General features: G+C 39.5%; 1 protein-coding gene across 1 annotated transcript in view; it reads right to left on the bottom strand.

Annotated features, from left to right (window-relative positions):
* The window catches only part of GLG1 (golgi glycoprotein 1), a 146,723-nt gene that overhangs the window by 15,623 nt on the left and 115,111 nt on the right, over positions 1-15,989 (bottom strand). The window contains exons 7-14 of the mRNA XM_027617617.1: positions 15,420-15,603; positions 12,570-12,784; positions 8,403-8,524; positions 6,796-6,897; positions 4,683-4,836; positions 3,773-3,910; positions 1,460-1,546; positions 119-181 (exon numbers count right to left, since the gene is read on the bottom strand). Coding sequence (XP_027473418.1) covers positions 119-181; positions 1,460-1,546; positions 3,773-3,910; positions 4,683-4,836; positions 6,796-6,897; positions 8,403-8,524; positions 12,570-12,784; positions 15,420-15,603 — 1,065 coding nt within the window. The remainder of the gene's footprint in view (positions 1-118; positions 182-1,459; positions 1,547-3,772; positions 3,911-4,682; positions 4,837-6,795; positions 6,898-8,402; positions 8,525-12,569; positions 12,785-15,419; positions 15,604-15,989) is intronic.

Below are 15,989 nucleotides of genomic sequence, written 5' to 3'. Positions count from 1 at the left end.
TGTCAATCTATCACTTAGGAGTCATGTATGCTGCAAAGGTTAAGTGCAATATACTTGAGGGTCAAAGTCCTAGTGAATTTGGTTCTGTTCCTCATCTGTTTCTCCACACATTACTTACATGGCAAAAGTTCTGAATTATGGGCTCACAGGCTCTCATCAGCAAAGCTTCTATTTGAATGTCCTGTAGAAGATTAAACATAGTAATAATTCTGCTTTAGAAAGAGCTAGTTGTGGCAAGAGTGGCAGTTTGTGTTTCTGAATCAATAGCAACTGATGGGCAAATAATTCTAGATGTAGTCTTTAGGTTAGATAGCCCCGGCACAGACAGAATTGTTCCTCCATTACATTCTGAAAGGCAAGTTTATCTAGAAGCAGATACCCCTCGAGCCTGAGCAAAAAAGAGAAGGCAGAATTAAGAACAGTGCAGAGAAAAAACATTTAACAGTAATACCAGAGTTCAGCCTTTGGAGTTTTTCCAAATGGCTAAGCAGTTCAAAATGAAAATACGAGTAAATGACATCTGTCTTTAGTTTATAAGCTCATAAAACAGATGACAAACCACTGCCTCTGGGGAATACACACAAATGTCTTTAAGCAGACAGTAACCTCTGTGCAGCACTAGCTGCTGAAATAACATCTTCCTTTAAAAAGTGACACACCCCAGAATGTCCTCATAAGCTCACAAGGACAATGAGAATGGGAGAAGGCAGATGACAGAAGATGAAAGAAAGCAATAAACTTTTGAAAAATAGAAAGAAAAAAAAAGACTAGTTGGGAAATGTAATTTTACATATTGCCAATTTTGGCAATTCAAACGGTTCTAAAAGGCTTAAGATAAAAAAAAAAAAAAAAAGAGCAATCCCCCACTTCCCTGATTTCTGCCCCCAAAGGACAATTTTAACATTTTTAGCTGCTCCCTCCCCAGTAATGCTCTCTGTATTTCTAAATAATATGTCTATGCTTATGAGACTTTCTAATTTCTTTTTTAATATTTCTGTGGGTTTCTGGATGAAACAGGGATAAACAAACGTATTCGGTCTTCCACGTTTAAGTCGAAGTCCCAGGCTTTTCTTTTATTATTGATGACACAAACATTACCAGATGACCTAATTGAAAGAGCTAAGATAAGAGAACAGGAACAGGAATGCTTGGACTAGTTTTGCATGTGATTAAGAGATCTGAAGCAAAGCCGCTATCTTTTCTTAAAGGGGAGGAAAAAGATTGGTCTAATCACTGTGATAATTCTAATTTACGAAGAAAACCAAAGGGCTAAGTATATAGAATAGTTCTCTGGAGAGATGAGGAAAGGGGTTCAGGAAGCAACACAATATACAATATACTTCTTTGTAAAGTCAACGGAGGCTGTGGGCACTTTCAGGGGCCGAGAAAGGGCAGGACTGAGAAAAGAGGATGGGCCGCTGATAGGATGCCCGCGGTCTATGAACTGCAAGCCGCTTACCTCGGATTCTAACTCGGTGAGGTTGCCGACTATATCTCTGCACTCTACAGCCAGGTCGTCAAGGTGGTCCTGGAGGCACTCAAGCTCCTGCAAATAAGAAAGCAATCCCTTGGCATTTTTCAATTATATAAATGATCAAGGGAAGCCAAGAGAACAGTGTCTACCTCCTTTTCAGTGGTCCTCCTTATCTTTTCTTTTTAAAACTATTTCACTGAACAGAACACTAAAGCTTTATTTGAGTCCCCAGACCGGGACTGTTGAGAAGATAAGTACTTGATGTAACAGGGTGGTTAAGAGGGTCAAGGGGGGTACAATAGCCATACAAATCCTCCAGAAGGCCAAATCGGTAAGTCCACCAAGAATCCATGTTCACATGTCCTCAGCGTCCAAAAATTTTATCAGGCCTTTATTCTATTCCATCAACAACCTGTCATACCATTTTTTTAAAATGTGTTTTGATATATTTGCTCCCATTTTAAATCTGCATGTCGATAATAATCAGTGAACAACAGATTCACAGTAGAAACACATGGAATATTTTAAGACTCTTCATGAGCAAAGTAGGTCGGGACCCAAGGTCCAAAACCCAGCATAGAGCTGAGAGCTCCTGCAAGTCAAACCTGGGATTCTAGCCTTGGCCCACACAGAAGGATTCTGAGGGAAACTGCAAAGCAAGCAAGCACACTAGGGTTTGGGCATCTAAAAGCTATCTTGTCTGGGCTTTGGAACCTGACCTGGAGTGACCCTGTAGCAGCAATCCATTACTATTCCTTTTAGAAACTTAGAGGCTTTAAGTAGAACAGAAGCTCACTTTCCCAAAGCATATCAATAGCTATTTCTCGGCAAAGGGCTCTCTATTAAAGGATCAAGTTTAACTTAGTATTCTGCAAGAATCTCTGTTTTAGAATTAGAATAGGAACGGACAAGCAGGGTTGTAGGAGTTATAAAATGGCCAGAAAGGGTGGGGGAACCCCTGAAGGAAAATGCATTAAACCTTTGGAGTAAGAGAAATGGGTAAGGGAAAAAATCCATTCACAGAATCCTTTCCTAAGTGGAGCTTCACAGTGATGGGCTGCAATACAGTGCAGCCTTCTCAATGTTACTCTGAAGGGGTGTGAAAGGAAACCGTTTTCTGGGATTCCATATGACCACATCCTTTGTTTCGTTAGACAAAGGCATCAGAAAGTTCAACTGCAGGCACTTTCTCACAATAAACTTGACAGAACTGCAGCAGGCCCAGGAAGCAGACTGCTGAAAATGATACTGGCAGGGCTAACAGATCTGAGTAGTGAGCCATGCCGCTTCTTAAAAATGCCCAAATCCTGCTCGTGGTGAGTTGTTGGTAGTTTAATCCCAGAGGGTGTTTTGGAGTAGTAAGAGTGGAACTTGGAAACATGAGTTCACACCTTGTTCTAGTATTACTCGAGCTTTAAACAAGTAGTTATTCCTTGATGCTTGGTTTCCCTGCCTTAAGACAGAAGACAAGCTCCCTCCTAACTTAATTTGCTAGAATGTACTAATGTAGCTTTTCTATGTTTTAAACCAGGCACAAAGTCTTTAGGAACCATTCACAGAATGCATGTAATTCTTGGGGGGCCCTTCTTCTCTACACTTTCCTGTATGGAGAGGTTCTAAGACAATGGACTGGATGTCTGGCTAGGATTAGACCTGATTATTAGGTAAGGAAGTCAATACACTTCACTCCCATGGGCCTCAATTTGGTCAATTACTAAATGGAAAAAATAATTCCCATTCCTACATATCTTGTAGGACTACTGTAGGGCATGCACACTATTCACGCATGTTAGTATTTGTATATGTTTATGTTGATACCCTGACTTTCCTCAAACGGAGTTTAATGTACCTTATTAAGGTAAGAAAAGAAAAAAAAGGCAATATAAAATAAATTTAAAACAAGTTAAAAAATAGGAAAAGAAAATATGGTAAAGAAAGTGGGATGGAGCTAGCAGTAAGCTTGGTACACAAATGTCTACCATAAAATCTTAGATACTTGCTACAGGCAGGCCATACCTTTGGATCCAGTTTTTTAAGAGGCAACACAAAGAGGGAAAATAATCATTTCCAAAATACAGTAACCATAATAAACCAAATGCTTTGGAAAAGTATAATTATTCCTGACATAGAGACCAAATAGAAAATTTTCCTTAGGATTTCTTATGAAGAAGACATTGAATAATGTAACAAAAGTAGAGATGCATTTTACGGTGTTTGTACTCTATGTAAAATGTCCATCATGAATATTACTACTACTACTACTACTGTAAGGGAAACAGGGGTAGCTATGTCAGCTACCTGTCCGGTCTCTGTTTTTTCACTGCACCATTTTCCCAAATCAATCAGGCACTTATCCTGGAGGGCAGGATCTAGCTTAACATCCATGGCACGTTGGTGTAGGATCCTTTGAACTTCAGCTCGGCACTCCCGAGACAGCTACATAAGAGAGAATAAGCAAAATACTTTAAAAGTACCAGAACCAAGACAAAAAGACACTACATAAAGGAAATCTGTTGTCAGGAAACTAATAATGTTACAGTTATTTGTACAAACTTTATACCCCCAATCTCGTCCAAAGTGAGGATTAAATCTTCTAGGAGGCTTCTACAAACCCATACCTCTAGGAAGGAGATCGTACATTCCACATTTTCTAATATACTGAATGAAACAACATCCTTTTCTCAGAGTATGTGGATAAAAAGTGAACTGGATTTAAATTTTTTGTTTAGCATAACTAATCTGCTACTACTCCATGAATGTGGAGTAGAATACCAGCTCCTGTTCAGGACAGAACGTGCAGTTGGGTCAGGAACACTGAATTCAAATTTATCTAAACTCCGAACAAGCCCAAAAGCCATCTGTACCCTGGTTAAGAGTTTCTAATGGATCTTTAAAGCTAAATGAAGTTAGGGCAGCAATATTTAGTTGTCTATTTGTCATTTAGATTTTAGTAATTTAAAGAAAAAACTGGAAATGTCCCCTAACATTCTGTTGAAATACTTTGTTGAAAACGTAAAATCAGATGGAAAGCTGGTAAAGCAACTCTGTGGACACTCACTGAATGAAGTTCCCAGAAGTGCAGCAACCCTTCCCTGCCAGATACACTGCTAAAGTTTCCTATGATGGCAGAAATCAGAACAATACATAGCAAACTAATTAAAAAACAAATGGTTAACAAGAAGAAATGAAGTCAATATTGAGTGCATACCCTCCTGCCCTGTTCCTCAGTGCGGTAGGCGTGTCTATACAAGCAAGAGAACACAGCTCCAGGAGGCATAAGTTCACTGGTTTCATTCCAACCATGGGTGTGGCAAAGACGAGATGCATCTCCCTGGCACTTGCGGTATAAGACAGGGTCCAGCCTATAAGGTTAAGAGTTAAAAGATATTCCTGAACTTTGTTCTTCAGGAACAGACAGTGGTCAATCGGTACAAGTCTGGTGACCTTGGTGTAGAAGCTTTAAGTTCCACTTCAAGGAGGCCATGGTGGCTACATAAGATGCACAACATTACAGCAGACTCAGCACTAACATGCCCTGGCTGAAAGGAGACAATGAGGCCTGTAGCCATCACCAGACAGTTCACAACTCTTCACTCAATACTGTTTCTCTAAGTGTGAATGAAATTCAATTCTATCTGTTATACGAGATTCAATAAGATCAGGAAATGGCAAGATAAACAGAATCTCCCACTCAACTTGCCTTCTAGTCAAACTGTTCTTCTTTTTCCCATGCCAGGTAAGGCAGTTATATTTTTAGTTTGCTTGAATATGTTTATTAACTTAAAAAAACTTGACATTTAACTTTGAACTCTGGAGACAATGGATTAAAGCCATGAGCCTGCTGCTTCTACAGATCAGACCGATGGATGCTTAATTCTATCCACATCATAATGTCGACTTTGGGGGAGAGCTACTGAATGGAAGGAGAAAGGCTAACACTTAATGAGTACCTTTTTTTTTTTTTTTAATATTTTATTTATTTATTTGAGAGAGAGAGAGAAAGAGTGCACAAGAGGGGGTAGCGTCAGAGGGAGAAGCAGACTCCCCACGGAGCAGGGAGCCAGATGTGGGACTCGATCCCGGGACTCCAGGATCATGACCTGAGCCGAAGGCAGTTGCTTAACCAACTGAGCCACCCAGGCGCCCTAATGAGTACCTTTTAAGCCTGTGAAGCATTTTTTGATCATGGGTGAAGGAGTTATAGAAGAGGAAATAAGATGATTTTGATTACAGCAATAAACTCAATAAACCCTGTTATTTTGGTTTAGATGGCCTGAGAAAGTACAGAGAAATAACCACACAGTTTTCTTCAGTTCTTTCCAGAGCTAATTTGAGGGAACAGAAATAAAAATACATTGAATCTGGGGTGCCTGGGAGGCTCAGTTGGTTAAGTGTCCAACTCTTGGTTTAGGCTCAGGTCACGATCTCAGGGTCATGAGATCAAGCCCCACATTGGGCTCTGCACTCAGTGTGGAATCTGCCTGAGATTTTCTCCCTCTCCCTCTGCTGCTCCCCCTGCTCGTGTGCTCTCTTTCTCAAAATAAAAATAAATAAAATCTTAAAAAAAATAAACTGAATCTTCTGAATCATCCCTTTCTAGTAAAGTATGTGAGTAATATATTCAATCACCAGAAAACTCCAGTGGCTAGGAAGCAGCTGAGCTTCCATGGGAGCAACAGGTAACAGCCAGCTTCTCAAGTGGCCAGGTACCGGCTGCTCTGGGGGTGGAAGGCAAACTAAAACATGGAAAGGGGAGGGCAGTGAAGCCAGTCAGTTATAGTGATTCTGACTATAACAGATCCTTCGCCTATTTCACCCCACCCCCACCCCTGCTTTTGGCTAACAGTATGAGAAGAGAATTAGAGAATCAAGTTGTCACTTATTGGTAAGAGCCTCATAAGATAGAAAATTCAGTAACTTTGAATAGTTAAAGAAATAAAAACAAATTCCCATACCCAGTGCAAATCAGTAAAAATAAAAACGCACTATTATCTCTTAGATACCTATCTGAAGATGCTTCTGCTGCCCCACAGGTGCCCAAGTTCTTTGAGGATGGATGTCTGTGGTATCAGAAACATGTGACTCTGACTTCCAAAGCTGTAGTGAATGGGGACACATGGGGCAGACCTGCAAGGGCTGCCTCAGCTTTTAGATACAATTCTGAAAGCAAGAAAGGTTCTTCAGGGGATTGGAGCGTGTCAGCCATCCCAGAACTTAAGAAAAACATATTCTTACTGATTATTTCAAACCATAGAGGAGATACTGACTAAACAGGAGAACAGGCTGAGGCTTACACTTGACTCTGGCTTCAAAATACTCACTTCCAATCTCGAGAGATGAAATACTGCAGTTCTAATAGACGGTGCTCACAATCTTCCACCATTTTCTCTGTGTATAAGTGTTCCATCAAGCACGAGAGGATCCTGGGCATAAAACAAGGATGAAATTCTAACAACGGGTTTGGAACTCTCACATCAGTAGTATTTCCCTGGTCTGCAGAAAAGGCCCTTGAGCTATTTTTGAGGGCAGTTGGGGATTTACTTCTCTGAGAATAACTCCAATTAACTTAGTCTGATAGTGACTATGCCTTCTCTCAACTTCAGGGCCACACGGCACTTGGGACTTGGCTTGCATAAGATCTGTGTGCAGTTGCTTTATTTTTAACTGTTTACTAGAAAAATTTTCCAACACATACAAAAGTACAGAATCCTAACAGCCACCTTCCCTTCCCATAGCTTTATCAACCTATGGCCAAGTTTGTTTTAATTCTACACCTCCCTCGCTGATATTCTGAAGCAAATCCCAGATACCATATCATTTTGTTCATAAAATCTTGAGCATGTTTCTCTACGAAGACATAATACCATAATCCACCAAAATAAATTACTTTTAAAAATCCTTCATGTCATGTGATATCCTATTAGTTTTCAAATTTTTTTTTGCAATTATAACTTTTTATGTGTTCGTTCAAACCAGGACCCAGAAAAGGTCCACACACTGCATCTGATTGATAGTATCTTCAAATAATTCTCAGCTGTAGCAGTTCTCCCCTTCCCTCCCTCACCCCTGACCCCTAATGCTTGATGCAGTTATTTTTATATTGGTAAATATTCTTTTTTTTATTGGTAAATATTCTTAGTCTTCACTGTGTTTGTCTATCTTCTCCAACTGTACAAAAAGCTTTAAAGAAGAATACCTTTTATTAATCCCCTGCCACAGCATGAAGAGCAGGAGTATATGCATAGCAGCAGGATGACAAACATCAACTGCACTCATTTTATTGTTGGGTACTGCCGGCTGCGGGCTATAAAGATTTCTGCAGAATGGGAAACCTGTTCTTTACTTGCAACCTGGTTTTAAGAGCTGTTTGTGCATCATATGGAATAAAACTCCTGCATGAGATTCAAATACTTTATTATAGCATTTTATAGCTTTCCTAAATCTTGGATTCAACTTCAGAGTTCATTTTGTCCATGATTACATCCTCCAACCACCACATTTGTTTTTTATTTCAACTATAATTAATCAATTTTTAATAATGATCAAGTAGCCAATGTGGCTAATGAGTCAATACACAAATAGGATGAAAGTATAGAGACAAAGTATGTGTCACTTTATCCTGAGTGTTTCTCTCTCTTGTTTTTTATTTGACCATTAAATGGAATTAATCAGTTACCTAATGTACAGGCCCATACATGCTTAGTCACAGTCATCACAAAGCTGGGTCTAGGTATCTACATCATGGATGAGGCAGAGCTGAGGTCTCAATTCCAGTATCATTTTAAACAAAAGTTGCTATGTGTTTCTGTTTATCACAATTTTAGTTAAGATGTTCAAACCATCCAAAAGTCATTTCAAGGAATGTTCCCGATGCTACACTGCCAAATAAAATACAATATGAATCAATACCCCAAATAAGATAACCTACATTGGGTCTCCCGATCTTATGTGTTTGCAGGCTGTCTGTATTACAGATTCACAAGCTTCATTCAGAGCTCTATCAATGCGGTAATCTGCACCAGGGTCAGTCTCCTGAATCAGTGTTTGCAGCTGGATTTAAAAAAAATTAAGAAAGGAGAAAGTCACTTACACATCAGGGAAGAGCAATGTCATCTCTTCAAATAGTTACCAGGTCTGGTACATCACAGTGGACTTTGAACAAGGTACTACAATTGTCACTGGCCAAGCCCAAGAGCTCCTGCCAAATACTTTCCAAATGGTTTCTCTGTCTTGAGTGCAAGTTCTTCTGTTTTAGCCATGGTGGGGGATTGCTTGCCTACCTGTCTGGACCATCCCTGGACATTTGCAAACCAAAAGGTCTTTACAATATAAAGCCTTTTCCTGCCTTTTCCTTCAGGTCGGCCTGATTGTTAATCAGATTGCTAAATCTGACACGGCCAAGTCGGAATTGAGTGGAGAAGGGTAAACAGAAGACATTTCCAGTTAGAAACCTATTTGGGGGGTGCATGGGTGGCTCAGTCGTTAAGTGTCTGCCTTTGGCTCAGGTCATGATCCCGGGGTCCTGGGATCAAGCCCCACATCAGGCTCCCTGCTCAGTGGGAAGCCTGCTTCTCCCTCTCCCACTCCCCCTGCTTGTGTTCCTGCTCTAGCTGTGTCTCTCTCTATCAGATAAATAAAATATTAAAAAAAAAAAAGAAACCTATTTGGGTCATTAAGAATCTAGAATTTGAATTTTGATGCCACTACATTGGCATTAAAACAAGCATGCTCCAAGTTATTAAAAACAGAGGAGAGATTTCATTTAACTTGAAAGAAATATCAATTACAAAAACCAAGAATACAATAACTCCCATTTTTCCTCAATTATCTTTTATACAACCAAGAGGTAAACCACGGCTTGCTCGTTATATATATCCAGAAAAATACTTGTCATCATACAGTTAAAAATGAGGGTATTTTCTTTAACATTTACTTCTGCTTGGTCCATCCTCTGTCCATGGAACAAAGTCAAAGCATGAGAAGATGTGCCTCTTTTCTCCTGTCTTTGAGGAGATCTTATGCAAGCTGGGGCACAGAAAAAAAAGCTCAAAATTAAGGATCAGAAGACCTGAGTTCTATTAATAGTTCTGGCTCTGCCAGATATCAGCTCTGAGAACATGGGCATGATTAACCTCTAGCTGCAGTTTCTTGAACTGAACAGGATTACAAGAAAGAGTAATATACAGGAGAAGGCTGTATAAATAGCAAAGCATTCTATGTATTAAAAGATCATTATTAGTACAGATGGATAGCAGATGGTGTTTTGGGGTGGGAATCTTAAATAACAGAAAGCAAATTCGGAAACTATAATCTTTCTGGTTTGGGTTTCCTTTCTTCCAAGTTAAAGAACTAGAGCCCTTTTTGTGTCACAGATTTAGCCTCCAGAGGAGAGCATTTGCTGATCCTCATACACGTGACCTACAGTCCCACAGGGGCTCATATGAAAGCAATGATCCCATCACACACTGATCAGGGAACAAACATCACAAGGAAATGAAGAAAGAAAATCCCAATTCTGTCTATCTGAAAATCAACAATCAAGAGGAGGGAAACAGAAAAGATTTCCAATATTCTGGGATGGAAGTTATTTATACCAATTCTTGATGGCAATTTGGAGAAGCTACAAAATGCTGTGGTTAGTTGATAGATCACTACCAGTTTTAGTAATGATGCTTGCTGACAAAGACCAAAATATTTACACCTTCTTCTGAGGGAAGCTGTAAGTATCATGGGACTCCGGAACTCTCTGCAAGAGGTGTATTGGTTAAATATCTACAAGTGACAGGCAAACCTTGAGAATTCACAATGAATGCACCAGACTGCAGCTCCTAAAAGGAGACAATGAATGCCCTACAGACTCTTGTGGGCTAACAGCTCAAGGGATCATTGCCACTCTGGAATCCAGGGACAGCAGTGTAGGAAATAAACACTAAGAACATGAATTGCTACATGATTGTATATCCATTCCAGCCCCTGACTGCTCAGGAAAAACCTGGGGAAACGCTTCTGACAAACGATCAGTCTAGAGAATACACTGCACAGTCATCTTTGGCCAGAGAGAGACTGGGTCCAGAGGCGCTCAGTCATAACTGAAAAGAATTTAAGAGGTTCATGATTATGGTACAACTGGAAAAGTATGTACTCATTAAGATAAAAATTATCCACGTGTTTCACAGTTTACTATTTGTTGAAAGATCACTGAGTCAAAGCATCATCAAGCACAGAACGGGGAAAATCAGAGGCCAACCACAGACAGGCACAGAAGATTACTCTGTTAAGGAAGTGAACTTTGAAAAAGAAAGAAAGAAACCTACTCAAAATAAATTATTTCAAAACATTCTTCCACTTGATTGAGGATGGATAATGTAGTGGAAGAAGACTAAGGAAAATATTCTCCCTTTGGATAATTTACTCCTTCAATATTTGTGAGCAAAGACTAAAAAAAATAAAGTGTTTATTTCCCAGTTGTCTAAACTTAATGTGGGCAAAACCATGTACTTCATTATTTGAGACTAACCTCTAGGTTTAGAACCCACTTTTCTTCTAGGCACAAAGGATGAGATGGGCGGTCCTTATTTATCTTTCAAGTTGACTCACTAGTTCTTAACAAACTACATTTTAAAAAGCCCTGGAGGTAGATGCCGTGAAATAAAGTTAAGTCAATTTCTCCTCTTTTTTCTGTACACCTTGGTAAAAGTGTAGCTTCAGTAAAAAGACAGTTTTATTCATGACCACCTCCCTCTCCTTTACATGCTGCATAAAGGATGAGATGCAAATATGGGCTGTCTTGATTCATTCTTGGTCTGAGGCCCATACATATTGTCACAGAGGTTTCCTAGGATAATCACCAGCAAGGACTGCTCCTGAGGAGCTACACTGTGCCAACCAAAGCCACAGCAGATTCCAGAAGGCTTCCTTCTAGCTGGGTTTGGGATTTTGGAGAAGAGCCTGTTTATTTCTCCACTTCTTCCACCACAGGATGTAAAATTTACTGTCTACTCTGGGTCAGGGTGAGTAATAAGAGCTAAGATGAAATTTTACTCCATATCAAAATTCAATGGGAATTTTGTTTCAGACTGTAATATTGTGATTTTCTGAAATACTCAATTTTTAACAAAAATGCCAATAAAATAAAAGACCAACTGAATTGTGGTTTTCTAAACTTTCACTGAGAAAAGAGCCTCAACTCCCTAATTTAGGATACAAAACCAAATGATATCTTTTGTGCATTCTAAGGGATGTATGGGGTACACAGGGTACCAATGTTGCATTTAGTACTGAAAATTGTTCAAAGGCAATAAATATGGACAATGGTAATGAAACAGATACACTGCATCTATAGTATTTTGTTAACCTTATATTATGTCCCTGATCTGTAGTTATTCAACTGTTCATGAACCCTGGAGCAAGAATAACTTTATCTTAAAAAAAAGAGAAAAAAGAAAAAAAAAACTTTATCTTCCCAAGAAGTACACTAATTTTTTCCAAATATCTTTATAGAACTGACGGTAGAGTTTGGGGACAGAGAAACAAAGGCCCTTCCATGCATAGTTGCCCTACTGTAACAAGAAAGATGGTGTGATTTTGAAAATGACATGCTCTCTTGATCCTTCAGGTCAGGAATTCATGGTATGCTGCACATCAGTAATAAAAAGAAACTCTTAGAAAATTTCAATTTGTTACAGCTCTCTTCCAGCCTCAACTCAATCAAACCTATAGAAACAGGCAAATCCTCTTTTGGTAGAGGACGTTTTCTGTTTTACCATGACCTGGTTCACCTTGGTTCTGAGTTTAGAAATTCCATCTAGCAAGTTACCTTTCCTTTAAAAACTCCAGCAGACAATGCATTTTATCTATTTCTTTAAGTACAAAGCTCCATTTATTGTTTATGAATTCAAACTTCTGCTCTGTAATAAATCCCACGTTCTTATTAAGATATGCTTGAACAATATTCTGTGTCTGGTTCTTAGTACCCAATGTTCATGTGATGTCACAAATGATCCAGATGATAAAGGAAGCTGGGACAGTGTCAGGAAGAGGTTCCTCAGCTGACAGAATGTAACATTCAAAATGGCAGTAGAAAATTTTTCCTTACCGCCTGCTGGCAGTTCATTCCGAGGTTCCCTTTTTCCCCACGAACTACTTTCATTAGACAATGCAGAGTTCGCCCTTTTCGATGTAGTCCAGAACAGTGGTGTTCAATCTCCCCCCGACAGCTCAGGATGATCTCAGGGCTCAAAGAAAAGTCTTCCATCAACATGCGCCGATAATCTAACATCTCCCCCTGGCACTCACTGCTCACTTGGCGCCCTAAGTTAGGATTTAAGTCACAACATTATGGATGGTGAGCATTACAATCAGATATCACCACATATAAAAGTACATGTTTTCCTTTAGAATATAATATACCAGTCATGCTATTATCTAGACTGAAAAGCTTAGAATACAGAAAGAGCTTTATCGGCATAAAATAAGTTTAAGACTTCAGAGACTAGGGTTTATCTGGACAGTGTTCTGCATTATACAGATTTTATACTACTAAACCAATAATGCAAATGCTGTGCCAATGGAAGTCTTATCAATAAGATAATTATGGGGGTAACAATGAAAGCCAAGAACAATCCCTACTGGCCTACAGAGTTAAAGCCTGTGAAAAAGACCACACTTCAAATATTCACGATAGCCTCCCTAGCTTCCTTTCTTGAGCTAAAAATGCCAAATGGGAAAACCCAATAAATTTTTTTTTTTGATTTTATTTATTTATTTGACAGAGAGAGACACAGCGAGAGGGAACACAAGCAGGGGAAATGGGAGAGGGAGAAGCAGGCTTCCCGCTGAGCAGGGAGCCTGATGCAGGGCTCGGTCCCAGGACCCTGGGATCATGACCTGAGCCGAAGGCAGATGTTCAACAACTGAGCCACCCAGACGCCCCAAGAAGTTTTTTTAAAAAACAGCTTTACCGAGGTGTAATTAACATAAAATAGACTGTATTTTTAAAGCATACAACTGGGGAAGTTTCACATATGTGTACGTTGTTGAAACCATCACCACAATCAAGATAGTGAACATTTCCATTAACTCCAAGAGTTTCTCATGGTCCTTGAGAATCTCTCCCTCCCTCTCCACCCCAGACCCCTCCCACATCAACCTATGATCTGCTTGCTGTGACTACAGATCAGTTTACCAGTTTCCACTTTTTAGAAGTTGATATAAACAATCATACAGTATGCATTTTTTTGGTCTAACTTCTTTCACCCAGTGTAACTATTTTTAAATTCATCCATGTATCAACAATTCATTCCTTTTTATTGTCAAGTAATATGATTCCATTATGTGGATATACTACAATGTGCTTATCCCTTCAACTGTTGATGGACATTTGGGTCATTTCCAGTTTTGGGCTATTACAAATAAAGCTGTTATGAACATTCGCGTATAAGAGTTTATATGCATATATGCTTTCGTATCTCTTAGGTAAATATGGCTGGGTCATATGGTAGATGTATATTTAACTTTCAAGAAACTGGCAAACTATTTTCTAAAATGGTTGTACTATTTTAACTTCCCATCAGCAGTGTTCAATAGTCCAGTTCTTCCATATCCTTATCAACACTTAATACGGTCAGTCTTTTTAACATTATCAATCTGTGTAACTTTTCCAAATTATCTGCACATAGCCTTTGGCCGTGTATTTACAGTCTTTCTTTTCTTGTTAATTTGCAGTTTAAGAACATTAACTCTTTTTTTAAAATACCCAAATTAGATGATGTTATGTATACCGTTTTACAATATTGTTTTACAAGTCAATAATCTCTACCTTTCCATTTTAGGACAATTTTATCTAATATCCAGACCATAATCAACATTCTCCAATTGTCTCCAAAATGTCCTTTGTTTGGTATTCAATCCAAGACCATGCACTGTCCCTGGGTGCTATTCCATTGCTTTCAAGCTTAGGAGTTTTTCCCACTATCCAGATATGAAAAAAAAAAAATTCATCAAAATTTCAAAGTTTTATTTAATGATTTTTTTTCCACTTAACTTTTTAATCACTAACCAACTGTCTCTGGGCATTTCATTTTTACAGCTTATAACCAATATTAAGAAAGACAACCTTGATCTTCTATAACAGCCCATCTTGGTTCTTTTGTCAGGGGTTGACTTTTGGACTCAAAAGTTTCTATTTAGTTTCCTAATATCATCAGTGTTATTAACAATAACAGTACTTATCACTTATTGAATGCTAAGTGCTATTCCAAATAACCTCATTCAATCATCATAATAACTCCTCACTATAAATATTATTTTTGTTTTATAGATAAGAAAAATGAGTTTGGGGAGAGACTAAGAAATGTAAACAATGGCCACCCAGCCAGTTAATTTGATGATACAGCGATTAATTTAAAGCCCTGTCTCTCTGACCCAAAGCTCATACGTTAAATCATTATGCTACCCTGACTCTGCTAAAAATGTTGACTATGCATTTTAAAAAATTAAAATGACTGGATTTGAGAAATATACCTTACTTAAAAAAATGGGGCACTTGAGTGGCTCAGTCAGTTAAGTGTCTCCCTCCGGCTCAGGTTATGATCCCGGAGTCCCAGGATTGAGCCCCACCTTGGGTTTCCTGCTCAGCAGGGAGTCTCCTTCTCCCTCTGCCTCTCCCCCTGCTCCTTCTCTCTCTCACTCACTCTCTCTCTCTCACATAAAGAAATAAAAAAACAAAACAAAACTGGAGATTGTTGAGCTAAGAGAAAGGGCCTTCAACAAGGCTTCAGGACATCAGTTCCTGGAGTTATGCTTACAAAGAAAGGTCCCCAAGTTGCAAGGCACAGGTGCGCTCAAAAGAGCAAATGCAGGAGGAAAAGAACATTTACAGGTACAAGAGGCTTTAGAATGTAAATCCAAAAAGGACTGAAAAGGGTAAAAAGAAAGGAACTCTTACCTCTATGCACAGCTGACTCCAGACACATGAGAAGGTAGGAGAGCCTGGCTTCCCGGGACCGCGGAAGGTTTTCCACGTTACACCGGTATTTCTTCAGGTCACTCTTACAGGATTTGGCCAATGAATAACTGACTTTATAATCCTGGGCAATCAGCTTTTGGCGGGTCGTCAGTGCTTCTCGACACTGAATAAGGAGTGCAACAACAGAGTTGTAAGACCACTCAGGTGGTTCTGCTGTTCACAGGGGCCTCTAAGACCAGCAGAGGCTCGTGGCCAAGTATATGTCAACAACTGCAGCAGTCACCAAAACGCCTACCTTGAAATTTGTTTAGACTCGAACACAGGTGTGTGAAACTAGTGTGGGAAGAGGTAGGGATGAAGGGCTGGCGAAGGACTGGGGCCCTACCCTGAGCTGCTGACAGCTGCTGCGATAGCAGAGCTGCCGTCCCACACGCATGAGTCCTTGGTGGGCTCCGGTACGGCGGCCTGACCAAGTCCTCCTCCATAATGTCCCTCAAGCCAGGTTCAGCTGACATAACACTCTGTGTTATGCTATGTTACAGCCTATAG

The sequence above is a fragment of the Zalophus californianus genome, chromosome 17 (genome assembly GCF_009762305.2).
Source record: "Zalophus californianus isolate mZalCal1 chromosome 17, mZalCal1.pri.v2, whole genome shotgun sequence".
In the NCBI taxonomy this organism is placed as follows: Eukaryota; Metazoa; Chordata; class Mammalia; order Carnivora; family Otariidae; genus Zalophus; species Zalophus californianus.
The sequence above is the reverse complement of the archived record's forward strand: the minus strand, read 5'-3'. Positions and strand labels throughout refer to the sequence as shown.